At 40.9% G+C, this 26,749-nt stretch overlaps 1 protein-coding gene across 5 annotated transcripts in view; it reads left to right on the forward strand.

Annotated features, from left to right (window-relative positions):
- The first annotated feature begins 6,999 nt into the window (after positions 1-6,999).
- The window catches only part of SYNCRIP (synaptotagmin binding cytoplasmic RNA interacting protein), a 26,359-nt gene continuing 6,609 nt past the window's right edge, over positions 7,000-26,749 (forward strand). For 2 of the 5 annotated variants that reach the window (XM_064650039.1, XM_064650040.1), the window contains exons 1-10: positions 7,001-7,280; positions 8,598-8,757; positions 9,641-9,759; positions 9,943-10,050; positions 11,803-11,916; positions 12,003-12,179; positions 17,202-17,337; positions 17,914-18,119; positions 23,068-23,217; positions 24,685-24,806. In XM_064650039.1, coding sequence (XP_064506109.1) covers positions 8,610-8,757; positions 9,641-9,759; positions 9,943-10,050; positions 11,803-11,916; positions 12,003-12,179; positions 17,202-17,337; positions 17,914-18,119; positions 23,068-23,217; positions 24,685-24,806 — 1,280 coding nt within the window. In that variant the 5' untranslated portion in view covers positions 7,001-7,280; positions 8,598-8,609. Of the gene's footprint in view, positions 7,281-8,597; positions 8,758-9,640; positions 9,760-9,942; positions 10,051-11,802; positions 11,917-12,002; positions 12,180-17,201; positions 17,338-17,913; positions 18,120-23,067; positions 23,218-24,684; positions 24,807-26,749 lie in introns of all 5 variants that reach the window. The other 3 variants (XM_064650038.1, XM_064650043.1, XM_064650042.1) reach the window with 3 other exon arrangements.

The raw sequence follows: 26,749 nt of genomic DNA on the forward strand, positions 1-26,749 counted from the left end.
TGTCTCTGAAGGCCCATGTGGAAGTACAGATTAGACCTTCCAAAAGAAGATTATTGAAAAGTAGCAAGCACAGCCTGAGGTACTGATATAGTAAGAGTTCCTCATCCTTGTACTCTGGTCTGAAGTTTGTACTGTAAATGAGAATTCCCTTAGGGCAGCATTCTTTAAAAAATTTTAAAAAACAGTTGTTTACAGAAGGTGGTATTGTCTGCTCTTGGGATCTGCAGAAATGCTGCATTTTTGTAGTCACTTCTTCCTTGTACCTGGCAAAGACTGTAAATGTGTGTGTGTGGAGGGGGGTAAGATTGCTCTGTTCTTACAAGGACCTTGAAAGACACAAGGTTATTTGGGCTCATCCATGCTTGAAAGGATTTTTAGGTTGTTTGGTTACATGTTAAGTAGCCTGGAACACTTGACCTGAAAGCTGTGTATTGCAACTGCTGTATCAGGCACTTTCCTGAGTAATCAACCATGTCATTAGTAGTGAACTAAATAGGCCTGGGACATGAGCCCAATCCCTGGCAATTGATCATCCATGCCATTAGGGGTTAATAGTCTGACAGCTAAAGCCTGGGCAGCAGGCACATTCTCACATGTAATATTTGGGTCATGGTTTAGAGGTTAAGGTGAGTGAGAGCTTAGCTGGGGGAATACAGGCTGTGCTCTCCACATTAGCCTTACAGCTGGATAACAGCTCATGATCTGTCCCATCTGCTGTATGGCTGAGGCCATTGTGTCTGTGGTGTGCTGTGCTCTCCTCTCCTGGGAAAGATGCCCAGAGCTGGAGGAGAATATTCTGTGACCTACTGACTTTCTGTCTGCCTTTGGAGATGGGCTTAATGGAGTAAGTAACTTACATGGGGTTAAGTAGCTCCCAAGGGTCCCTTTCCTTGTTCCACCCTTCAGCTGGCTTTTATAAGTGTGCAGAGTACTGGAATCCTGATGGCTGCTAGGCAGTTCAGGGATGTAAGGGCAGGGCTGGATAGGTGTCTGGGGTGAAGGAAGGTCTAAATATAGCAGTAAGTTCTCTATCGACATTTTCATTTGTGGCTGTGCTCGGTGAGTTGCAGCTTCAGCACTTGGCTACCTCGCACTGCGCAAGTGGACAGGATAACACTACTGTCCTGAGGTGACTTTGGGACATTTTAAAGGTGGATACTGGTGAGGAATACTCTGCAGCTCTCTTGCATGAGTTCTTCTCATAAGCAGAGTGCACGAGGACATGGAGGAAACTTCCTTCTCCAGCCTTTCCATGCTAATTTGATGAAAATGGGGCTGTGTGTGTGATAACTGTCTCGTCACTTTGCTGAATATCTTGTCTCCTTTTTTTTTTTCATGGAGCTTTGCCAGACACTGACCTAATGGCAGCATTCCTCTAAGAGCTTTAAAGCATCAGATGCTTAGGGTAACAGGATGGAAAAGGCAGCAGTCGTTCCTTGTACCCAAGAGTAATAGCAATAGTAATGCAGTATTTTTTTTTTTGTCAGATTGGGAAGCCTCTTCCAATAGTTTCTTCACCCTTGATAAGCTTGTGAACTATTTGTATAGGAAGCCTGTGGTTTATAGGTCTATAGTGGGATGAGGAATATGTGATTAGAGGGAATCTGTAGGAAGAGGAGCATTTGCAGTATACTGCAGGAAGTGGGAAGGGTTTGGCATGAAAGGAACAAATTAGTGATTGCACGTTCTGCTTGCTGAAATAACAGGGTATTTGTACCATCAGACTGAGGAGTTGAGACCAGTATTTGGTCTCCAGTAGTGGATATTGGCTAATGGAAAAATGCAAAGATAGGGCAAGCATAGATATGATAGTATGTTCTGGAATGCTCCCCAAGCCTTCACTAATTTTTATTGTGAAATTTAAATTGGGGTGATATCTCTATCTCTGCATTTAATAAGTTTAGATGGGGATTTCTTGCATTAATTACTTGGGGGGGTGTATGGAAATACCTACAGCTTCATCTGACAATGAATTCCCCAACTTAGTCGCGTGTGTGTAAAAGTAGCTCTTCTTTGCTTGGCTATCTGCCTGTTTGATTTGGCGCTTCCTAGTTCTTCTGCTGGAAGAAAGAGTAAGCAGTTATTCTCTAGGTTTTCCCCATGGCACATCTGACTTGTAGACCAGTATTAGGTTTCTTTATTTGTCTCTTGTCCATGTTGAAGGTATAGGTTCTGATTAATTCTTGGCACTGCTTTTTTGCCAGTAAGCATAGGGCATTTGTAGTTCTTTGTTACAAGGCTGGGCCTGTTTCCTGAGTGATAATAGTCAGTTTGGGATGGCTTTGAGTTGGCATTTCCACATACACATGAAGTGACTTAACTGTTTTCTGTACATGCAAAAATACTGCTCTCCTCCTCCACTCCTCTTTCAATACTTACACATTAACTTACAGTGTACTGCAAAATACATTGAATTCTACAATGATTGGTCTGAACCCATGGCTGATAAACAACTGAGTTAAAATCCTCTAACTTAAATTGGAAAAAACTTAAAGATATTATTGGAATGTGAACTAAACTACATTCTACTACTTCTGTTGAGCCTTTCTCTTACAATGTCACCTCTAGAGTGTTTAATTTGAGGGTAGATGTACCTGTGTGTAGGGGGTGACGGTTAGTGAGAAGAGGAAAAAGCAGTGATAGGTATTGGAAAAGACTCAAAACATAGATATCTTGCAGAAATAAGCAGTTCAATACTTTTTCTTTCACTGATGCTGTTGTTATAGCACAACAGCTATATACAAAAGCTGTAAGGCTTTTGTATAAAGCAAAAGAGAGAAAAGCAGTTCAGAATGAATTTAAGACCTTCAGTCTATACATAAAATTAAACACCAAAATAATTTCTGGGAGAGCCCCATCCTTCCTCACTGCCAGGCTTGTTCTCTGCCTGCAACTATCTGGGCACATATTTAGCAGAATGCAAGGTGATGCCAACCTCAAAAGCCCTGAGATGTATCATGTCAAGTCTGTAGGAGCAGATTCCTCATCCATCTTGCAGAACTAGAATAATTAAAAATTAGTGAAAAATTAGTCACTTTAGGTTTTGAATTCAGTGGCCAGGGAGGGGAGGAGTCCTTCCGATCTCAAGACAGAAGTATCAGTAAGTCAGTGGATAGAGTTGGATTTGTAAAGATCAAGATAATTAACCATATCATAGTATGTATCTGTCTGCTCAAGCAGTTGCTAGTTGCCCAGACAGCTTTTGAATGTCCTAGAGAATGAAAACTCCACGCCCTCCCTGGGCAACCTGTGACAGTGCTTGGTCACCCTCACAGTGAAAAAGTGTTTCCTGATGTTCAGAGAGAACCTCGTGTGTTTCAGTTCGTGTCTGTTGCCTCTGGTCCTGTGAATCATACTGGACTTGCAAATGCTTTCTTGGCTCCTTTTATTTTCCTGACTTAGAATAAGTGGAGTGTTTGAAGAGTTAGCAGGGTCAAAGTTAGAACTTTTGAAATAGTTTAAATATAAGAGGGACTAACCTTGATTTTGTTTTAATAAGTGCTACCCCTGCCTAGTTTTGGAAAAGTCAGAACATGCACACAGGATATAACTGGAAAGAATGTTAAAAGAAAATATTACCATTACTTAAGCCTTTCTTTGCTGAAATCATGTGACAATTTTAGATCGTAAGTTACTTTTATAGAATGGAAAAACTCTCAAATCGACTTACTAAAGACTGAGATAGTCATATATGAAAAGCTTTTTTTCTTTAGAAAATTTCATATATGTTATTTATCTCCTTTTCATTAATTTCTGACTTGCACGTTTCTCTTAATAGGTACAGGCCTTGTATTTTGTAACTCAGCCTATCTCTTAAGACAGAGAATTTGACTGATAGGATGAAGACATTTAACTGACTTTTAATTAAACAAGTATTTTCCCAAATAGCCTTATTTTACCAAGGATCTTGAAGGGCAAATAGGCCAGTGGCCAGCTGTGCACTACATGGAATAAACTGCAGAATGCAATCTTTTCCTGAACTTAGATATCTTTATAATACACAGATATATTAATAACTTGGCAGTCTTACCAACAAGGCTAAGGGCTGAGAATGGCTTGAAAAGTATATTGTTGAGAAAACCCCAAGAGTGGCTCAATCATTTCAGAATTATGCTGTGGCAGGTGTAGCATGGGGTGGTTGTTTTCGTTATTACAAGCGGTAACATTTGCTATGTGACCAGTGATCTGCCCCTCTAGTGCTGTAGCTGCTGCGTGTCATAGCTCAAGTGTAGCAAATTCTACAGCAGTCTAAATTTCCAATGCATGTGCACCTTAGAAAGGCATCATAGAAACTGGAGGTAAGATTCCTGTTGAGTATCCTAGAAGATCTTAGATCTTATCTGTGCTACTCAGTAGTTGGTCCTGTTGTAATAACTGTTTTTACTGTGGATGTGCTGGGGAGGCTCAGAAGTCCAACTGTGGCTTCAGTGTGGCTCTACAATGGTTACAACTGGATGAGAAGCAGGCAGGGGTTACATATACCAGGAAAATTCAGGAATTAGGACAACTTATATTATGGTGAGAAGCTGTCAAACTTTCAGGCGTCTGCAATGAAGCTCCTCATGTAAATCTAAGTCACCAGATAAGTGCCTGCAAATGTTCTTGGCAGAGTATTTTTTCAATTGATGTTCTATGTGACTAAAAAGAAAAAACCTGATTCGATGGATCTTTTACTGAGCATACCACTTTTGTCCTACTGAATTAAGGCTAATAACTGAGCTATATTTGGAGGAACTGTGTGTCAGACTTTCTGCTTCCTGCTTTCCATGTAAAATTTCAAAGGATCAAATAGCTGGAACTCTGACTCTGGGTTAGCTGCGATTTTACATAAGGCTGCAAATCTGTTCACTGCATTTATCCTAGTCTTTTTATTGCTCTTACTTCTATAAGTTAAGTGCATAAAAAGGTTTTCCCCTAAAAATGGTCCTGAAAGTGGGAATTACTTTCTCAGGAGTTTGCCACCTATAGTTTGTCAGATCCACTGACTGAGAATTATAATGAAAACACAAGAATTTTTACCTCAACATGAGGAAGAACAACTTTATGTTGAGGGTGGCAGAGCACTGGAATAGGCTGCCCAGGGAGATCGTGGAGTCTCCTCTGAGACTTTCAAAACCCACCTGGATGAGTTCCTGTGTAACCTGCTCTAGGTGGCCCTGCCTTGTCAGGGGTGTTGTACTGGATGATCTCCAGAGGTCCCTTCCAGCCCTAATAATTCTGTCATTTTTCATTAGTTCTGGAAAACAAATCCATTTATGAAATTGAGATAATACTCTGGACCACATTTGTATTATAAACATAACACTGAAGCACCTTCTGTAAACATCTGAAAATAACGTATTTGGGTGCAGTATTTTCACTGAAAAATATTCCCCAGACTTATTTTTGAGAATATTATTGTCATTGCCCAGCTGACAGCTATGTTTTTGGTGAAAGTTATTAACTTTTGAAGGGAGAAAAATACTTACTTTTTATAAAGAAAACGATATCACACAGATTTACACAAAAAATGTTAGCTTTTGTTTTAGTAATTTTTTTTAAAGTTTCATTTTTTTAAAAGATGGTGAAAAGTTTGAGTAAAAATAACCTTTAATCAAATTTTCAAATTAAAAATTAGCTGGAATACATGTTAGTGCATAGCTGCCTTGTATTTGTTGCTATTTCAGATAAATCTGTGGAGTGGTCCAGCTTTTAATGAAGTTTTATGGCATCGAATTCTTGAGGAGATTTTTCTCTTGTATCAACGAATACAAGCTGTATGTTTCACATACTTATACACCAGCATGTGAGCATTTGTTGACACCGAACTAACCCTGTAATTGTCTGTGTTTGCTCCACTGCGCAAGTTTAAGTGTTTGTAGAGCACTGGAGATATGCTGGAAGTGTTCGACCGGGCTCAGGGGCAGCAGCCGCTGCTCAGCTTGTGGCTGAGCTGCCTCTGGGGAAGTGACTAATACTGTGTGTGCCTTCCTGCCTCCCTTTTGCTGTCTTTATCTGGAGACACAGGTCTGGCAGAGCTCAGTAGGTTAGCTTCCAAGTTTCTCGTGTGGGGTGTGCAAGTGCGACGTGTTCAGCGCTGGAATTCTGAAGTGTGCAACAAGGATCCCCAGCACGGAACCCGCGTCTGACAGCGCTGCGCGGGCAGACCCGCATTCCACTAGGGCCGGCAAGAAAGTTAACTACCAGCGCAGGGCCGCCCCAAAGGTGGCTGCGGAGCAAAAGCCCTGTTCCTCCGGCTGTGCTGCGGAATTCCGGCGGTGGAGAAGTGCCTGGCGCCCCAGCCCGTGCTGCTGCCGGTGCCTCCCCACCGCCCGGGCCCCGTCTAACGCAGCGACTCACGGAAACTGCTGTTCCCCTTGGAAAAACTCCCTCCGCCCGGCGGCTATGGCGGGGCAGGGAGCCCGCCCGAGGGGTTAGTGCTGAGCCCAGGGCGTCCCTCCGAGCAGGCGTGAGACGCCTTCCGTCTCCAGTGCGGGAACGCCGAGCGCCGCCGGGCTCTGCGCTGGCCGGCAGCCACACAAAGCGTGGCTCTCCCTCCCCTCCTTTTGTCTGCGTGGCTTTGTCTACTCCGTCCGGCCCCCCCCCGTCCCCGGAGGCCGGGACTCCCCCCCCGCCTCCGGCCGCCGCTGTTCCCCCCCTCCTGCTTTGTGCCACCTGCGCGCCGTGGGAACGGCCGCTTGCCCAATCCCGGTCCGGCCGCGGCCGCTCCGCCGGCGCCGCGGCCGCACAGGTGCACGGCGCGGGAGGCGCCGGTTAGCGCGCCTTCCCCGCGCGGGGCTCCTCCCGCCGCAGCCGCCGCCTCCCCTCGGCAGCGCTTCACTCGGGAGGGCGGGAGCGGCGCGCGCCGCTCCGCATGGAAGGCAGGGAACGCGCGCGGGAGGGGGGGGCGGCGGGGAGGGCGGGCGCGCGCGCGAACGGGGCGCGGCGATATAACCCTTGCGGAGCTGCCTGGGAGACCCCGGGGTTTGGGGCTGCGCCAGCGCGCGCGGCGGCGCCTCCTCCTCCTCCCTTCGCTCTCCCCCCGCTCCGCTCCCGCCCGCCCTCCGCCCGCCCCCCCCTCGCGGAGTGGAAGGGGCCGGGGCTGGTGCCAGCAGCAGCAGCAGCAGCAGCGGCGTGAGCGCTCGAGCGGCCGCCATTTTACGCCAGCTCCAGCAGCAGCACTGCCCGGACACACCGCCGCGGGAGCGCGGAACGGGGGCAGCGCCTCAGCACGCCGAGCCGCGACCCGCGCCCCGGGAGACCCTTGGCACACGGCCGTTCACCCCCGCAAACACACACAGGTCAGCCCGGCCGCGCGCCGGCGGGATCGGCGCGGGGCGGGAGCGGGCCGGGTGGCAGAGCGGGGTGAGGCGGCGCAGGGCGGGAGGCGCACGCCAGGGCCCTGCAGCTCTGTGGGGCCGGGGCGCTGCGCGATGGGTGGAGGAGCTGCTGGCGCTGCCTTCGTGGCCGTCGCTGTCGGGCGGGAGGGGGACGGCCGGGCCGGGCCGGTGCCCGGCCCCGGCGAGGAGGCGGCGGCCGGGGGCACCACCCGGGCCGGGCCGGCGCGGGGCGCGTGGCTCCTGCCTCATTGTCCCGCCGGCCTCGCCGCTCCATTCATTGCCCGCGAGGGGCCGGGGGGAGCCGCGGCCTCGGTGCGCGGCGTGTGCGCGGGGATCGGGGCCGCCTGTGCTCAGCGTGCCCCCGGTCACGTCGGGAGGCGGTGGGCGACGGGCAGCGGCGTTTCCTGGCCGGGAAGCGGGGCCCTGCATTGTTCCGGGCAGGAGTGTGGCCGGGGGGCGGCGGCGGGGCCGTGAGGCACGGCGAGCTCCCGGCTGGGTGGTGAAATCGGGCCCGGGGTGTTGCAACCCGCTGTCCGGGGGGAATAGGGTGAGAGGTAGGGAATGGCTGGGGCTCGGGGCGGGGGGGAGCCGCTCCTCCCGCGGGAGTGTGGCGGGGAGGGGGGGAAGTCGGTCACTGGAGGAAGTTGTAGGACATCTGAACGCGCGGAGCACGTGTTTCCATCGGGCTCATGGCCGCCGCCGCCGTGGGTGGGTGCGGGCTGGGAAGAGCGCTTTGTTCCTCTCGCTTGCCCGGCCGGCACGGGAGTGGAGGCGGGAAGGGATCCCGGCCGCGCCCGGGGCCTGGAGAGGCGGCGTGAGCCGAGGGGCAGCGAGTTTCCAGCGGGAGGTGGAGGCGGCAGCGGGTGTCAGTGACGGTATCGCGGTGCATGTGGCAGGTTTGGTTGTCCTTCCACCCCCGCTGTTGGCTTTTTGCTCCATTTCTAACTTATTCAGAACCTCTTAGGGAGTGTGTTAAGAGAGACAGAGAGAGGGAGGTGAGTCAGAGTGTCTGGCTGGGTTGTGTAAAACCTGCAGTGAAAGCTACCCCACCCCCGCTAGGCAGCGGTGTTAGGGCTTTCCTTTGTGTTAGTGCTTCTTTTGAGGAATTTCGTGCGTCTTGCAAAACTAAAAAAAAGTATCAAGGAAGTGATCTACGATTTTTTATATTTTTTTCATTATTTTCAAAGAATAGGGCAGTCTGTTGCATGTATTGTCACTTGAATTGTTCTACCTGAAGATATATTTAGCTTAATTTTGATGCTTATTGCATTTGAACAGATATCTGGAAACATGGCTACTGAACATGTTAATGGGAATGGTACTGAAGAGCCCATGGATACTTCTGCTGCAGTTACCCATTCTGAGCATTTCCAGACATTGCTTGATGCTGGTTTACCACAGAAAGTTGCTGAAAAACTAGATGAAATTTACGTTGCAGGTAAGATGTAAGACTTGCAAAAGCACATGCACAATATTTTATTGGATTCTGCTGTCTTTGGGCTAAAATAGCAACTTTTTGTGGTTTCCAAAAGTATGGGAACTGCAGTCTTGTCAAAATCTATGGAGGTTGTATATTCAGTGCTTTAATTGGTTGTAGTATTTTTCAGAGGAAGGTCTTGAGCTGGGCTAGTTGGGCTGAGGGGTGGGAAGAAGTATGCAAGTGACCAGAGCAACAGCTGGAACAGACAAGAGATGATTTTTAGGAGGAGTAGGTGGTGTGGTCTTTGTGCATTTTTTACCTTAGGTATAGGCAGCTGTAAGTAATTAAAGCCTCGGTATGCATCTTCTCACGTAAAAGATACTTACTGACATGGCGTTTGGGCTCATGGATGGAAAGGTTATTGCATTGGTTTTCTCAGATGTGACAATAGCTAGTATTTTTAAGCTTGATTTTTGGATTGTGGTGGTCATTTTTAGTGCTGCAGTATATTTGTCTTTGTAATCTTCTCAAAACATACCAAGGTATCATTGCTAGGCAAGCTAAGTCAGATTTTGATAGGTTTTGATAAATTTTTCTAAATTCAGCTTCAGGATATTGAAATTAAATTTGGCCTGTGTAACATTTGAGTTTCACAGAAGTCAAATGAATACATAAATGCAGTAACTTTTACTCTGAATCTTAACTTTTTTGCTTTTAATTAAAGAAAGGTTAAATACACTTAATATTTAACTTCAGGAGAACTAAGTGGTTTGTTAGGTATAGTAACTTACTTTAATCAGTGATTGATTTAGAGGTCACTATAATGTGTTAGATGTGTTAAATGTGGTTTTACAAAGATTACTGCCCAAATATAATTAGTAATTTTTTTCCTTTTCTCTAGGGCTAGTTGCACATAGTGATCTAGATGAAAGAGCTATTGAAGCTTTAAAGGAATTCAATGAAGAAGGTGCACTGGCAGTGCTTCAACAGTTTAAAGACAGTGATCTCTCACATGTTCAGGTAATGTTAAGTAATTTAGAATATAATTGTTGAGGGATAAACTACTGATTGACTGGCAAGAGATTTGTTTAAGTCTCTTCAGTTATCCATGTGTGATATGTGAAATGAACACTCTACTAGTTCATGGTAAAATGAGATTCAAGCTTGTCATGTTTTCAGAACTGAAGATTCTATCTTTTGCAGAACAAAAGTGCCTTTTTATGTGGAGTCATGAAGACATACAGGCAGAGGGAAAAACAGGGGACCAAGGTGGCAGATTCTAGCAAAGGACCAGATGAGGCAAAAATTAAGGTATGTCCCTAAAAATAAGTTATGAGGTCTGCCTGGTTTTTTTTAAAGCTGTTGTGACAGATACCTTTATTGTTTTGTAACTGCACTTTTTCTGAAAAAGGCTGTTATAGATTGTCATTATTGAAAACTGTCAGCTGTATTTTTGTCTTGCACTTCTTCCGTTTCAAGTGGAAATTTAATATATTGTTAATTGCTGAAACTGAATGTATATAAACATGAAAAAGATTTCACAGTCTGCTGTACCTGTTGTTGAGACAGTTACACTATTTCACAGCTAAAAGTTTGTGGAAACCTGTCAACATAGTTATTCAAGTTCAGAATACATAAGTTCAGCTACTGCTGGTGGGGTTTTTTGTGGTTTTTTGTTTGCTTTCCCCCTCCCTTCAGTTCAGATGTAAGGCAACTCCACAATAGGGAGGAGATACCACGTGTCTGAAAAAACAGATTGTAATGGATTTAGGATTTAGCCCACTTCTTATGACATAATCACTGTGCTCATGAACTGTACCCCTCAAACTGTCGTAATAAGGGATAAATTATTTCTTGGACTATGTCTGCTACTAGCAAGAGGCTCTTGTCTCAAGAGTTAAGCATACAATAATTTTATTCTAAAATTCTGTGATTAGCAATTTTATCAAAGATTAAGGGAAGGAAAACCATCTAAGCATGCTTAGGTGATGCCATAAAAAACCCCAAGAATCTTTGTTCTTTGACATTTCGTGTGTAATGTGTAAAATGAGCATGTTATATTACAAATAATTATGTACCTTGTAAAATTAGAAAATCTTTTTTCTCCTGAGTTCGAGTCTGGGATGCTATTAATTATAAATTCAAAAAAACTGGTGCAGTTTTTGTCACTACCACATAAACCAACAATATTATGAGGACTTTTTTAATAAATTCAAGTAGCATAGCTTTTACTGCTGATGGCTATAGCATTTAAAATAACTGCAATTTTCCAGTTGTGAAATTGCTAATATTTGACTATAATTGGGCTTGTTTAATATGCAGTTTCTTTATGTGTAGAGTTGATTTGTCTTTGTACAAAATTATTAAGAAAGCCTTGATTTCACAGGAGTTTCACATGCATTTGCATACTGAATTTCATCTAACATTTTAAACTGCTAGTATATCTGTAACTGCATGTAGTGCTTCTAGTGAGAGTTACTTGTCTTGGGATGCTGTATGCGCCTGCAAGGAATTTGGAGGGGGGAGGATAGGAGAAAGGAAGTAGTACTACCATGTGAGTGATTGGGTACCTGAAGCAGCCTGTACAGTGTTCCAGGGGTGTAAGCACTTAAACATGTGTTCTTTAACTTCACACTCATGAGTAATCTCGTTAAGTGAAGGGAACTCTTGTGCATAAATGTCTGCAGGATTGGACATGCCAAAACAAGAAGTGGCTCAGACTAAGATCTTCCTAATTAAAGGGAAGCTCACTGTTCTATTACTTGGAGGAGGCAGGAGGGGGTGTATGTTTTGTTTGGACTTTTTTTTTTGGTATGAAAATTAAGGAATTGGGAAAACTGTATGTGAATCTCTAATTTTCTAGCAATGTTTCTTTACCTGATAGTTTTGTTATTTGTTTTGCAAGTTTCTTGTTCAAGTACTAGTAGTAGGTTTGTTTGCCTGTGGGATCTTCAAAGCAGCATAGTTTAAAAGGAATTATAAGCGTGTCTGTCTGTGAATTTAGGGCAGCTAAACTTGCTCAATTTGTATCTGATTTTAAAGTTTTAAGTTTCTTACTTGAAGGCACTGTTGGAGAGAACCGGCTACACCCTTGATGTGACTACTGGACAGAGAAAGTATGGTGGACCTCCTCCAGAGTCTGTATATTCAGGACAACAGCCTTCCGTTGGTACAGAGGTAAGAAGAGGAATATGTTTATGTAGATGTGCTCTTACTGATTGCAAATATTTTTTTATAAACAGTGCTCCCTATGTCTGTTGTAGATATTTGTGGGCAAGATTCCGAGAGACTTGTTTGAAGATGAACTTGTTCCATTATTTGAGAAAGCTGGGCCTATATGGGATCTCCGCTTAATGATGGATCCGCTAACTGGTCTAAATAGAGGATATGCTTTTGTAACTTTTTGTACTAAAGAGGCAGCTCAGGAAGCTGTTAAACTGGTAAGTTTTCTTGGGACTTTTTGGTTTTTTTTGTAAGAACACTCTGGCTTAGAAGCAGTTGTCCTGGTCCTAATGCTTAAGTGCTTAAGATGAAACTGTCATTGTTAGATCACTTCATAAATGTCCACTAGGTGTTCTTAAATGTATTTCCATGTTGCATATATATTTTTACTGAATGCATTAGGGACAGGGGGACAAAAAAGGCTCATGGTCTTCTGTTTTGGTCCTTTTAGGTGCTTTATTATTAAGCACAATTGTATTAGCAATAGTGACTTCTGAGCTGTCTGCATGTGGACGAGTTTTGGAGAGCAGTGATGTTGGGGTTGCTGCGGGCAAGGCAGCGCTGGTCAGGGTGTCTGTGACTCCTGATGTGCTTGTGCACCAGCAGGGGGCCTGCACTGGAAAAGTGCTTTGAAGTCAGAATTTCATAAGATACTTCAGATGGGAAAAAGTGTCTCTTGAGCGTTGAAGGTCTGTTCTGTTTCCTGCAACTGGCTGGAGAAAGTCATAAATCCTGCCAGCTTAAAAAGCATTTCCTCTGTTTTACACGGAGGTGTGAAATAGTTTGATATAGGATACTGCTAATAAGCTTTTCAGGTTTTATGCATGAAGTACCCATCCCTAAAAGAGAAGGTGGGGAGAAACAGTACCCTGATCCTCGTAGCACGCCTTTGTTTTCCTGGTTAAGTTAAAGTTGAATTTTTTGAGCTATTTGCTACTATATTGATATGGCCAAGATCAGTGTGTGGTATGATTTCCAAGAGTGCTAACCACAGTCATTCTGAAGTGTACTGATACTATATTGCTGTAGTAGGCTTAACGTACTTTGTTTGTAATACGGTTTATCTTAAACTAAGGTGCTCAATGACATATTAATATTAGTCAGTTGGTGGAGACAAATCAAGCTGAAAATAGGAATGTGTTTTAAGAAGGTGTACAAATGTCTATGAAAGTGGAAGTACAAAAATAATCTGGCATATGCCGTTCAGCTTTTTAAATAAGAACAGTTGGTTGTTCCAGCGTACAGTCAGATATGCGGGGATAACTGTGTATTCCTCTTTGTACTTTCATTGTTAACGCAGATGTTTATATTGTGTATGAACTTTTAAGAGTTAAGCACATGACTTAGCACAGTAATGAATCAAATCACATAAGTCCTCAGAGGCACTTAGTAATTGAACAAAACAGAATTTTCTTCACTTAGGTGGATTTTGCTTAAAGGCAGCATGCTCTGAAAAGTCATTTTTGTTTCCATAAAAGAAAACATCATATCCTAGCCTCAGTCTTCCACTAAATGATACAAGGGAATGAGGTACTTGGTGTCCCTTTATGTCTGATCTTTGATATGCAGGAAGAAAGGGTATTGTTTTTCAGTTAAATAGCCACTGAGGATAATATCTGAAAAGTGTTGCAATTGATGGGGCAGTCTTTCAGCCTTTATGCTAAACTCATTGAAAGTAGGGTTAGTTTTAAATTGGATCCTGTGACATTAGTTGGTGTTTTTTCATGGTTCTAGCCATAGTTGACTGGCTAGTTTAGTGTAGTATAAGTTTCCCAAGTTATCTAGAAGTGATCTGCAGAAGTATTAGCACATTGTGGCTCTTGAGCTCAGCTGAAAATTGTGAGTCTGTCACTTGTATTAGTTCCACATGCAATGGGAGATTGCTGAAAGACTGCTTAGAAACGCTGAACCCTTGGTTCTAGCCATTTTCATATCTTATTATTTTAACAGGTGTTCTTTTCGATTCTATCTGTAATCTTCTGATGTGTATACGGCTTATTTCCCAGCTTTCTGGATTCTATGGGATAAGGGTTCTTCTGTTATTTTCTATCTTCTTCCCAGAGGCATTTTTTTTAGGACTCTGTGAAAAAATGAGACTAAATAGAAAAAATGAGACTAAAATCCTCTGCACTGCCTGTTGGCTTTTGAGTAATAAGAGACAGCTATGTTTTTGTCAATACCCAGACTGCAGCAGAGAATAAACTGACCTGTCTTCAGGCTCTTGGAGTTGGTGTAACATACTTTGCATACAGTTCATATCTGTGTGGCTGTTGTATGTATCATCCACAGTCTTTATAACAACTTAGTGTAAAACTGAACTAAAATTTTTGGATACGCATATTGTTGACTTACTGTATTCATTAGAAGAAATCTCGAAGTTTTAATACGTTGAGGCCTTGATTTTGTTTATGCATATGCATTTTTAAGCCACTTAAAATTAATTTATGTTCAGATTTGTAAATCTTCTCAGTATCAGGCAATAGTATCACTCCATTTTTTTCTCCAGCACAGCCAGAACTATTTTAAACACCATTTAGGGAATTCTCCCCTTTTTTTATATCTATTATTTAATTCAGTGTGGTTAACCCATTAAGTAACTTTCTAACTTAACCTAGTTAAGTAGAAATGGCATCTCAAATGTTAACACAAGCACTCACCATCAAAGTATGGTGGGTTCATTTTGGAGCTTTTTTTGAATCTCAGTAATTTTTTTTCCCTGTTAACACATTTACTTTGCTTTATACTGTTTAAGAATTACAACTCCAGTTGTGTTCTTTTGCACACACATTCAATTCTCCCTCCTATTTCATAAGAAGTAATTAAAGTTTTTCAAAAGATCCCTGCGTGAATGAGGTTACTGTAGACATGTATAAGATTTTTTGAGGTGAAGCTTGTAGGAAAACATACTGAAAAGTATAGTAGCATTCAGTGTATTTTTCACTAGAACAGGTGTAAGCTTGATCAAAGTGGGGCTACAGGTGGATTATGCAAATATGCCATTTAAACAGTCTGCTAGCTCTGCTTAGCAGTACAACTTGCCATTTGCTCCTGGAAATAAACTAGAATTGGTAGTGAAAGTTTAAATGGATAAAGTGACAAGACAGACTGTATGCACACCTTGACTTGTTTGTAAGTTCTTACAGAAGTCAGCAAGGAAAAAATAAAAAACTGTTATATTGTCTAGAAAGCAGCATTATCTGTTACTGACTTCAGACATTGATTCAGTGGTGACAGGAGGGGGAAGCAGTATGCTGACATAGCTAATTTGGTAGCCTGACTGTTTTGGCACTTTACCCAGATCATGATCTGGGCCTGTTTATGTCTAAGTTTGCAGATGGTATGCGAACTATTTACCTAAAAATCACCAACGTGATAACTTGATATTTGAGAGAACCTAATTGAAGACTGTTTTCTATGTGTTAAGAGAAACATGCAATGGAAAGTAGTAGTTAATGCATTGTAGTATGAAAAAACTACTAGAAACTATTGCAATATGCAGAATATATTAATTTTACCTTGCTGCCATAAGTTGTATGAGAGACTCTTTTTGGATTAAATATGTAGCTGAACTTCGGTTTTAGGGTTTAGCAGGAACAGGTAAATAAGATGTTATCTGTACAGAATAGAATAGAATATTTCATTTGGAAGAGACCTGCAACAATCATGTAGTCCAACTGCCTGACCATTTCACGGCTGACCAAAAGTATTGCTGTCATGGTCATCATCAAGGGCATTGTCCAAATGTGTCTCTTAAAACACTGACAGCTTTGGGGCATTGACTGCCTCTTTAGGAATCCTGTTCTAGTGTTTGACCACTCTCTCAGTAAAATAAGTTTCCTAATGTAAAGAAATGTTTCCCAATGCACACTTCAGTTAAAAAAGAATTAGTTTCACAGACTAATAAACTGTAAACTTCTTTAAAGGTGTTTCTTTAAAGAAATTCTTTTGAGTTACTGTAATCTGTCTCTCATTAATGTGTGCAAATCTGTTTATTAGTGATGATAATATACATACAGTCTTCCTCTGCAATTGTTTCCCACTTTAAAGTCAACTATTCCTCTGCCACATAGGTAACAGATATGAAGATAGAAGTCTTTTGCTGTGTCCTGCTATGTTTTGAGACATAATTATTTGTGAAGATGTCACTCCAGAGCCTTTTCACATGTACAGTTCTTCTTTTAACTCGCTTTTGGTGCGGTTAACTAGCTTAGAAAAGTTTCTGTGATGTAATTTTTGTTTGCACAAGATAAATATAAGTAAACATCTTCCCACTGATTTTATTTCACAAAAAGCAGGATAACTTGCTTATGCAGGAAGATTTACCACCAAACACAAAATAACTCATAGAATAAATGGCTAGATTAAATTTTAAAAAGCTGTCCTGCTACTTGTCAATATGATGTTGACCACAAAATACAGTTTGTTAGCTAAAGAACAGTCCTTTACAGGGCTTCCAGTTGGAAAGGGGTTGATGTACCGCCAGTTGACTGTCCTGCTGCTTATTTGGATGGTGTGTGTCTGTGTCTGCATCTCAGTGAAAAGCATTTTTGTCAACAGGTGTTTACAGTAATACTACTTTTTTTCCTCCTTAAACTGCTGACTTGTTCAGGGTATTTTCTAAATCTACTATGAGAGAAGCATTTGAACAGAAGTCTTAGTATTTCAAGTCAGTAAAAGTTAGTTCTTGCTGTTTACTGTCTTTACGTGTGTAATCTTTATGCTTTGGAAAGTATTTGCCAGTGGCTCTTGTACATTTTGTAGAAAATACCTGATCACAGCTCTTTTCCTTTTGTTAACTATGGAACTTTAGAAGGGAATCTGACTTTAATTGAGACTCATGTCTTGTATTACACACAAATCAAGAATTTATAGATAAAGTCTGTAGAGGAACTTGAATTTTTTTTCTGCCCTGTTGTGAAGGGAGAAGCCTTGCCCTTGATGACTTGTACATAAGATTTACCTTTTGTGGTTCTACATGAAAAAGTCTCTTAAGGAACAAGTATTAAGAGACTTGAACAAGAAGGGAAGAATAATTGTTGGCTGAAATTGTGGTGAAATCTTAGAGAACATGGGTATACTTCAGAATAGGTGAATATGCATTGTAAGAATGTGTTAAGATGCGAAAAGGTAATATATTGCTCAATGCTGGGTTTTCAAGACTTAAATATTTGGTATGCTGCTGTTGAAAGGGAGTGGAAATTATTTGTAACTGATGAATGTCCAATTATTTTTTCTTGCAGTACAACAACCATGAAATTCGTTCTGGAAAACACATTGGTGTATGCATCTCTGTTGCCAATAATAGGCTTTTTGTTGGCTCTATTCCTAAGAGTAAAACTAAGGAGCAAATTGTTGAAGAATTCAGCAAAGTAACAGGTAAGTCAGTAAATATGTTTTGTAGAGTTGGAACGATGTCAAATGTGATGGGGGATGAGCTGTCTTCACCATCTTTTCACTTACAGTCAAATGATGATGAATCCAAACTAACACCGCTCAGCATTTGTCTCAGCTTTTAGGTGTTGTGGGTTTTTTTTCTTAAACTGTGCTGAGGGCTGAAATATTTCTGATCACACTAGATGCATGGTTTCAAGTTTTACCTATAAGTGTATAATGTTTAAGAAACCATTGAAAGAAATTGGAATTTGAAGTTTAATAATTTCAATACTAATAGATGTTTTAAAACTTCTCAAGGCAAAACCGAAGCTAGTTGAAGAATGTAGCTAGTTCTGTGTTTTAGTGATCCGATAAGTCGGGATAGTCTGATGTCTCTCTTTGAAAATGTCTGTCTTGAGAGAAGGGAAACTACAATGTACATAGTCTCAAAGGTTTAGTGTGTTCCTGCTTTTTTGGAACCACTTGTCAGATGCACATTTGCCTGAAAGATAATCCCCACTTCATAATGCAAATTCATTTATTGAAGACATAACAAATAATTATTTTATTTCATTTCAGAGGGTCTTACAGATGTCATATTGTATCATCAGCCTGATGACAAGAAAAAGAACCGAGGTTTCTGTTTCCTTGAATACGAAGATCACAAAACTGCTGCTCAGGCCAGACGTAGGTTAATGAGCGGCAAAGTGAAAGTCTGGGGAAATGTTGTTACAGTGGAATGGGCTGACCCTATAGAAGACCCAGATCCTGAAGTCATGGCAAAGGTAATAAAGCTATAAGGGGACCATAGTACGTTTAAAGTGCTGTGTTCCAGATGAGATACTTCCTGACATTAGCCTAAGATTAAATAACATCTTTCAGCCTTCTTGACAGAGATGATGTGAGATGATAAAAATATGAATGTACTCTAGAAATTATGTGAATTTAAAAACTCTTTATGGCCTGATACTATTTTGTGCTCCCAAGGCTGAATAGTGAAGATAATTCTTGCCAAAATGACACGTAGGATGATGTACTTAATTTCTTATCTGGAAGCGATGGTGGTGACTCCAAGAATTAAAATGGTTTTATAGTTTAGTATTTGGAGGGACAGAAATCTAGATATGATCACAGAACAAGCCTTAATTCTTTTTAAGCCTGGAACTGTATCATTTCAGTGTTAGAACATGTCAGTGTTCAGACGTGCACAAATGTATTTTCAAAGTTGCCATTAGTAGTTATTTCTGAGAAGTTAGGCAATTAACTTGTATTTGGAACTCTGTAGTTATTTTTAATTTGGGGGAGTTAATTCCTTAAAATACCTAGACTAGTAATATTTTGGATTTCGAATATTTAGGTGAAACTGAAGTCTGGAGTGTTAACATTTTGACTTATGTCGTAGCAGTTGTTTTATTTATGTGCGTGATATTTTGCCAGAAACAAATTACCTGAATTTTTTTTTCCCCATCAGATATTGCCCAACCCTGTCTTTTTCGGTTGTGTTGTGTAGCTGAGTTGTTTAATGGAAACTCCTAGCTAGCCCATATCCTTATCTCTTTCTCTTTGCTTGCTTTTCGTCTGTGCTTTTACTCTCATCTGAGACACGTCACTTGCTGGAGTCCTACTTTGATGGACCTAGTAAGATAGCTTGGCTGGGATCTCCTCTTTGGTGAGCCATAAGGGAAAAGGGTTGGGGTGGGGGCTCATTTTAGGAAAAAAGCTGCTTTTGTAATACAGGTATTACAGAAGCTTTTGGACTATCCTGTCTGCAGACTTTATTTTTCTTGCCCGGCATCATAGACTATCAGCAGCAGGGGAAGACTTGCAGGTAAAATTTGTAGAAGGTGGCACTTCCTAAATATGAACTATGTGTTCAGTTTCTTGGCTCAAAAGAGAAGAGACCTAATCCACCAAACCGTTAAAGTAAATGAGCAGGAACTTCTGGTGACATAACTGGATAGATGAACAGGAAATGATAGGGGTCATAGTCAGGTGTCTTTTCTTAGTGAGTTTACAGATCTGGGGAGTGAAAGGCTAAAGAAATTAAAGCTTGATTGTGTTTTGCCCCATTTACTGTACAGTTTTTGAGTGTATTAATGCCTTGTTTTCTATTTGAAATGGGGCATGAAAAGGGAAGAAATGTGGAAATGAAGGGAAGAAATACAGAAAATGTTGATAAAATCACCGTGCATACTTCTAGGGCCATGTGCTGAAGATGGGCATGAAGCTTGGGTTGCAGATGTATGGAAAAACAAGACTATATGGATTAGAATACTGAAAAAGTAGAGAACATTTGGCTTGTATCTGAAGGCAGAAGTTGAGACAAGCATTGGTGTCTGACCTTCCTCAGTGGCTCTGTCCCTTAGTTTATTCTTGCAACAAGGAAAGTCTCCACTCCAGGCTTTCTTATCTACCTGCTCTGCATTTAGAGAAACTGACCATATCTGGCACTTTTCTAAATGTTAGATTTACTTTCTGTTGTTTATTGCTGTCTTTCTCCTATGAGAAGGAGCAGTGCAGGTGCAGCTTCAGTCAATAATCTCCTGGATGTGAGCTGCAGGTTGGCTGTCATTGCTTCTGACTACTGTCAGTCTGGAGCACAGGGAAAGCTATTGACCCATGTCATCTTGCACGTGCTATGGTAGAAGGCTTTGAAGGAAACTGTGATTTGGGAGAAGTAGGTTGCTTTTATCAGAATAATCATCTGGTCAACAGTTTTCTTGTCAAGACTGCTAGAAAAGCAAGTCCATAAGAGCAAACTATGAGGAAGATGAATTCACCTTTCTAGTGAGAAGGTGAACAGTGTTCTAAATCTCGCAGAAGTAGCATGTAATTTCATCAGTATGTGGGCACCTACTAATTTAAATTTCTGAAATGTTTACTTGAGTCTTTTTTTCTTTGTCCTCCAGACTTCTGATAAAATGTTGTGGAGAATACTGTATACATGAATACTTAAAATTTAAATGGACTGTTAACTTAAATACAAAGTAGCTTGAGCATGATGAGGGATGAAGCTAGATTCTGAAGCTAGATGTATGTGCTACAGGAGATTAGTGTTTGTACTGACAGATCAGAGTAGAATTGGTCATGGTATTGACTTCTGGTCCAAAGTGAACTTTTTTCCAACTTTCAGTGGTTGTGTTGATACCGTAATCTCTCCTAAGTGTCATTTTGTTGCCTCTTATCCCTGTAGTCTAGATAAATTCATTAATGTTTTACTTGATTTCTGTAGGATGGCTGAGGCTACAGAGGACGTTCCGGAGTGGCAGGTTAAGCAGCTAAATAAGGTCTTATGTTTGTGGCTGCCTGGCAGATTACAGGACAAGAGACAGGGCTAGTAACCGTTGGAGAATGTGGCCTGAAGTGTTTGTGCTGTAGGTAAGAGGAGGAAAAGGAGCAGATCCCAGAAGTTTTTGGGATCTTTAATCTTAAGCAGTTTTAAATGTGAGTTCTGCCATTACAACAAAATGCTGGTGCTGAGTATATTGCTTGTTAGGTGTATATATGGATTCTTGTATCTGTGAGGCTTAATGGAAAGGACTTCTTTTTTTTTTGTTTTGTTCATCTTCTCCCAACCTATGCTGTAACCTGCCTAGTAGCTTTGGCATCATATTTGACTTGTTCAGCTACCGTTCTAATCAGTAACATGACTAAAAAATTTTGGCTGTTAGAGATTAATGGATTTGTCTACACTGGGAAAATTTAAATTAGTTGCTTTTTTATTTCTTTAAAAAACATTGTTAGTGCATCTTGTAACAAAAAAGTGATTATTCTGTCAAGTTTTTAGTCATGTCTGATATTATGTCAGTCATCATGAATTTATTAGTGAAGGCTAGCTAGGGTTCCTCGTGAGATTCTTGCTTTCATCCTTTTCTAAACAACAAGAATAAGGAACATTTGTTTAAAGGTTTTGGTTTTTAAAACCATTGATTACATCACAAAACTTCCTGTAATTCATTTCCATAGAATAAGGTTAAGGGAACAATTAGGATATTTTACTAAAAATGGTTACTATGTATGAGTTACAATAAATAAAGGTTAATCTTACCACCAGAATATGTAGGAGAAGCTTAATACATAGTAGGAAACAACCTTGTATGTAGAGTTAGCCATGACTTCTACCATCTCCTGAGAATCAGCAAGAATAACTATTGCCAAAGACCAGAGTTGATACACTGGGTTAGATTTACGGCCTGTAGTATCCCTTCTTCCTAACTCTGCATCCCGTCCTAGTTCAGCTAGTAAGCGAGGCAGATTTATGGAAGTCTGCCCTATTTACTTGTAACTTAATTACACAGTAATTCTTATAGAAAGGGTGTCTGGGTTTATTGAGTTCCTATATGTGGTGGGAGTAGAGTATAGCTCTGCTTCAGAGATTGAAGGATGCTTTCTTTTGTCGTTTTACACCTTGTGTTATCTGTGTTGACCTTCAAGGTTAGGAGCAGGAAGTCAGTGCTGCCCTGTACAGTGTTCAGTTTTTGTCATCGGCTAATTTGAAACCAGTAGGAGCAAAGGGGATGTGAGCAGAAGTTGCAGGTCTTTGCAGCTGATTGGCAGCTGCACTGTAGGAAGGTGAGAGTATGAACATTCCTTGACAGTAGGAGGTGAGTAGACTGTCAGAGCGTGGTGCCAGCATGTGGAAGGAACTCTTCACAACAAGTCGAAGAGGCTTGTAAATTGTGAGAACTCAGATGACATCATGTAAACATGCTAATGTCCAGTCATTTAGTGCAGCCTCGGCGTGGACACAAGGATGAGTCTTTCAGTACTAACGGGTCACTAATAGGTGATTCCCGTTGTCTGGAGTATGTTGTCTGCTCTGTTAAAAAAGGGTTTATTTTAAGCCTTTGTCAGATAGCTCTGTATTTTATCATATGCAGTTGGTGGTTGCTGAAACTTTATATTGATGATTAGTCACTGTCAGGTAACAGGGCATGTATCAGTAGCTGAAAGATTACTTGCCTTTCTGATTTTAGAAGCTGGATAGCACTTTGTGTAGCTTAAGAGCCGTATTGCATGCTTTAGCAAGCTGGGGGAGGGAATAGACTTCCAGAGTTATTTGGAGGTGGCTGTTCCTCAAGGGAAGGGCAAAGTTTGACTTGTGAGAAAGTCCAAGGGTGACTGGGCAGTGTCAGCCTTAGTATCCCCCTCTGTCTACATTCTCTCTTTTAGTAGTGGCTTCAGGTCCCTGAGTGCCCCACAGGCAAGCACAAGACGTGACACCAGGTATTTGGTGTAGCTATAGCATATGAACCACAAGTTAAGCAGCTTGAAAGCTGCAGGCCTGACGCCTCTGACCTAGATATTACAGTGATGACTGTTCTGCAAATAACTAAACAAAAGTCTGTCTAAGCAATTAAATGTTTTGATAAGTTGTTTTGTGTGTAACCAATCCTGGTTACCTTCTTTCAAGTTTGAAAACGTTCTGAGGTGAAGATTGCTTCTGTTAGGATCCTTTTAAACGTTAACGCAAATTGGATTGACTTTCAGGATACTAATACTTATGTAATCATGTTTGATAACAGATTCAGTATTTCTGTCAGGGAATTTTGGAGCTAACTCATGCTGTATGACTATATAAGTGTACATATTCATGCATATGTATATAAAATTCTGTACAGAAAACGTAACAATGTTTTCAGTACTGCCAATAGCAGTAACTTGCAAAGCTTCATTTTGTCTTTTCAAATTAGATCATACTTCTAAGTACTTTTTTTGTTTTCACCCCCTTAGGTAAAAGTTTTGTTTGTACGCAATCTTGCCAATACTGTAACAGAGGAGATACTAGAAAAGGCCTTCAGTCAATTTGGAAAGCTAGAGCGAGTGAAGAAGCTAAAAGACTATGCTTTCATTCATTTTGATGAACGGGATGGTGCTGTAAAGGTAAGTGAATAGGACTGTAACTGTGCGTGTGTTATAAGTAATGAATAAACATAACATTTAGAAGCTGTGTGCTGCTTTTAACTTGAGAAAAAGGTTTGTCTGGAGAAACAGTAACGCATTGTCACTGATAACTTTATCCTCTCTGGGTGTCTCTTAGGATGATGCAGTTGATTGAAAAGTGGATTTTAGATGCATCTATCCTAAGTAATTCTGCTGATGAGTTTCTAAGATAATCATGTCTTATATTTGAAACTGAAGTGTCAGAAGTTGAATGACTCTTCTCACCAAATTATTGGTAGAATCTAAAGCAGTTTCTCTAGGGCTGGTGATAAAATCTTAGGTATTTTTTTATTATTTTTGCAGGAAACACTTTTTTTTTTCCCCATGCAAGGTGCTGGACAATTGAATAATTGTCATTTTTGGATTTTGCTAGCCTGGTCTTGATGTCATCTGTTGTTAGGAAGGGAAAGTGTAATTTCCCTCCTGCCTGTAGTGTTATCTGTTTTTTATGTTCTGTGGGAGCATGCAGGATACAAGGGCATTCAGTTTTTCATACATATCCATATGCCTTAAAGCAGATGCTTAAGAAGATCATGGAAGGAGTCTTCATAAGATATGTATCCTATCAAGGTTTAGCTATGCAGAGTACCTAAAAGTGGTAGAATCTTTAAAATTTCTCTGCTTGAAATTAACTTGTAGCAATTAGTGTGACTCCTGAAAATTGTACATGGTGGGAGATGGTAGGGAAGCATTTGACGGTTTGCTGTTTCACTTTTTTGGGGGGGAGGAAGTTTGGGTGGTGGTGGGTTTTTTATGTGGATTTGGGGAGGAGGGGTTTTTTTGTGATTGCTTTGGGTTTGTTTTTTTTGTTTGTTTTTGTTGTTTGTTTTGTTTTTGTTGTATTGGGTTTGGGTTTTTTTGATTGTTTTTTCTTTGGGGGGGTGTTTTGGGGAGGGTTTTTTGTTTGTTGGTTTGTTTTCTCCTTGTGGTCAGTGAAACTTGACTTCTAATTTTTGGCTTCTGCTTGAGAAAGAAAGTTATATTTATTACAGGTAAAATCAAGGAATAGAAGCATATACTGATCTTTAGCTTTTAGTACTGTTTGCGTTGTGCTGACATTAGGAATTTATTCATCTATTACAAAATCTTTACTTTCTGAAGGACAGTTCTGTCACTTCATTAATTGAAACAGCTTGCAAAGATGGAAGCCTATTTAAAGTTTTGAGTGGAAGATTCCTAAACTGATACACAAAGTCCTGGGTTTGAGAGCCAAGTTTAGATGAAATGCATAACTCTGGAACCCATTATACTATGCTGTCTGATTGTTTGAAAATTTTTTTTTTAGCTTTATACTGTTATTTTAGCTTTGGATAACAAATTTAAAAATGCATACTCTAAAAGATAGAATAAAATTAATAGCTTTGGATATGCTTGGAAGTATATTTAAAGTCTGGTTAATTCCTTCAGGCAATGGAAGAAATGAATGGCAAAGATTTAGAGGGAGAAAACATTGAAATTGTTTTTGCTAAGCCACCAGATCAAAAAAGGAAAGAACGGAAAGCTCAGAGACAAGCGGCTAAAAATCAGATGTAAGTGTAAATGCATGCACTTATGTTGAATTACTTCTGAAAGACGTGTACACTCCTGCCAAATTAAAACATCTGGTTATTTTAGTAGGTATACTGTAGTGTATACAGGTTTTCTGGCTTCTCTGAAAATGTTGGATGTGTTTTTGTTTGCATTTTACTTAAGATGTAGTAGTGGTGTTGGTGAGAATTCAGGTACTGTCTTGCTCTACTCATTGAGTGTGAGAGCACTGGAGGAACTGTCTGAAGGTCATGAAACATGCATACCTCTTTTTATTCTCAACTTCCATTGGTACAGCCCCCTGTTCAGTAAAGTACTCCGTGAAAGGATAATCCTGATACTCTGTCTTGTCACTTCCAGAAGACCGATCTGCCTGCAGAGCTTGTGAACCCTTACTGATAGAGATTTTGCACTAGTAAATGCTGAACGTGGAAAAAAAAAAAAAGAGGCGTTCCTTGCTGGTGTGTTCTGCTTAATGTTCTCATGTGTTTTTCTTCTTGGACATGTTCTAGCTTTCTTAACCATATTCCCTCCCACACCTTATTTCCAAAAATAACTTCTGCAAGTGCTGTTGTGCAGCATCCAAGAAGATGGAATAGTGAGGTTGCAAGATTAATAGAGATCTCCACATGGTGACCTACTGTACACATGGAATTGGTTAAGTTTGCCCTGCTTATAGGTCTCATAACTTTGTTAGCCCTTTTGTTCTTCCTTGGGCATCTGGTGTTACTGTAAGAAGTGGATTTCTTCTTTTTTCTTTTGCCTCTCTTCTCTGCCAGACAGGACTTTACTATTCTGCTTAAATCTTTCGCTGATATAACTTTACTTCTTTCTGTGTATTCTGTATCTTGGCAACACCACCATAAATACCTGTTTATTTAATTAAAGTATAAAGTACTGTTGATATTGGCATAGATTCCCTCTCTATACAGGCAGTTGTTTGCATGGTTGGAGATATGCTTCCTCTCATTGAATTTGAGTAATACCAAAAAAACATTCTCACTGCAGTATAACAAACAGATTTGCTAGCTCTGTATTCATGATCTAATAACGGCCTGTCTCCAGTGATGAAGAGGAAGATTTTCTGAAAATGCACTTGATCAGTTACAATCCTGTGTGATTTCCACCCCCCCACACATACCATAACTGTTCTCTGCATATTATCTGATACCCAGATTTATTACTTCTGGATAGCATGCATGTATTTATAACACTGGAAGTCTTCTGGCATGTGTCATCTCTGATAATAATGTGCTGTATGTTATCTGCATCCCTGCCCCTTTCATTGTTTAAGATGTGCATGTCTCATTTTGTGGAGATAGGTAAAGTAGAGCTGCCCCTCTTGTTCCCTTAGCTAGAGGTATGGTAATGCCACCTGTGCAGTAGTTCTTTCTAGTTCTTTCATTTGGGAATTCTCCATGTTTCTTTGTTTTTCTGAACCGTTAAGGCAGTAGGAAAGGAGCAAGTTTGATTAAACTCTAGGCATTTTCTGGTTTTGAGTATATTGTTCATTAGTGGATTGTAAAAATACTTTCTTTTTCTGGATACTTCCACATTACTACAGATTCAATTTGATTTGTACGTTAATGGAGTTAGTGCATATAAGTGACTACTCAATCAGTAAGAAGCATTTTACATGATGCTTTTAGTATTTGAACCCCCTTATGGCTGTCAGAAGTAGAATTCTTAATCTGTATAAGTTCCTTTGTTTTTCAACACATTGAGTTCTGTTAGCCATGTAAAATTGTGAGAAGAACCTGGATAAAAGGGCAAAGTGATTGTGAACATTATGAAGTTTCCATCCTGATTTTGAAGAGAGAGGATAAAAAGTCTTGACAGTGACTCACCTCATTAGAAAGTGCTTGTAAAGTCACAGCAGTGTCAGAGTAGTTGAGCCTACTACTAGTATACTTTCACAGAGCTAAGACAGTTCTATTTCAAGAAA

The sequence above is a fragment of the Pseudopipra pipra genome, chromosome 3 (assembly GCF_036250125.1).
Source record: "Pseudopipra pipra isolate bDixPip1 chromosome 3, bDixPip1.hap1, whole genome shotgun sequence".
Lineage (NCBI taxonomy): Eukaryota > Metazoa > Chordata > Aves > Passeriformes > Pipridae > Pseudopipra > Pseudopipra pipra.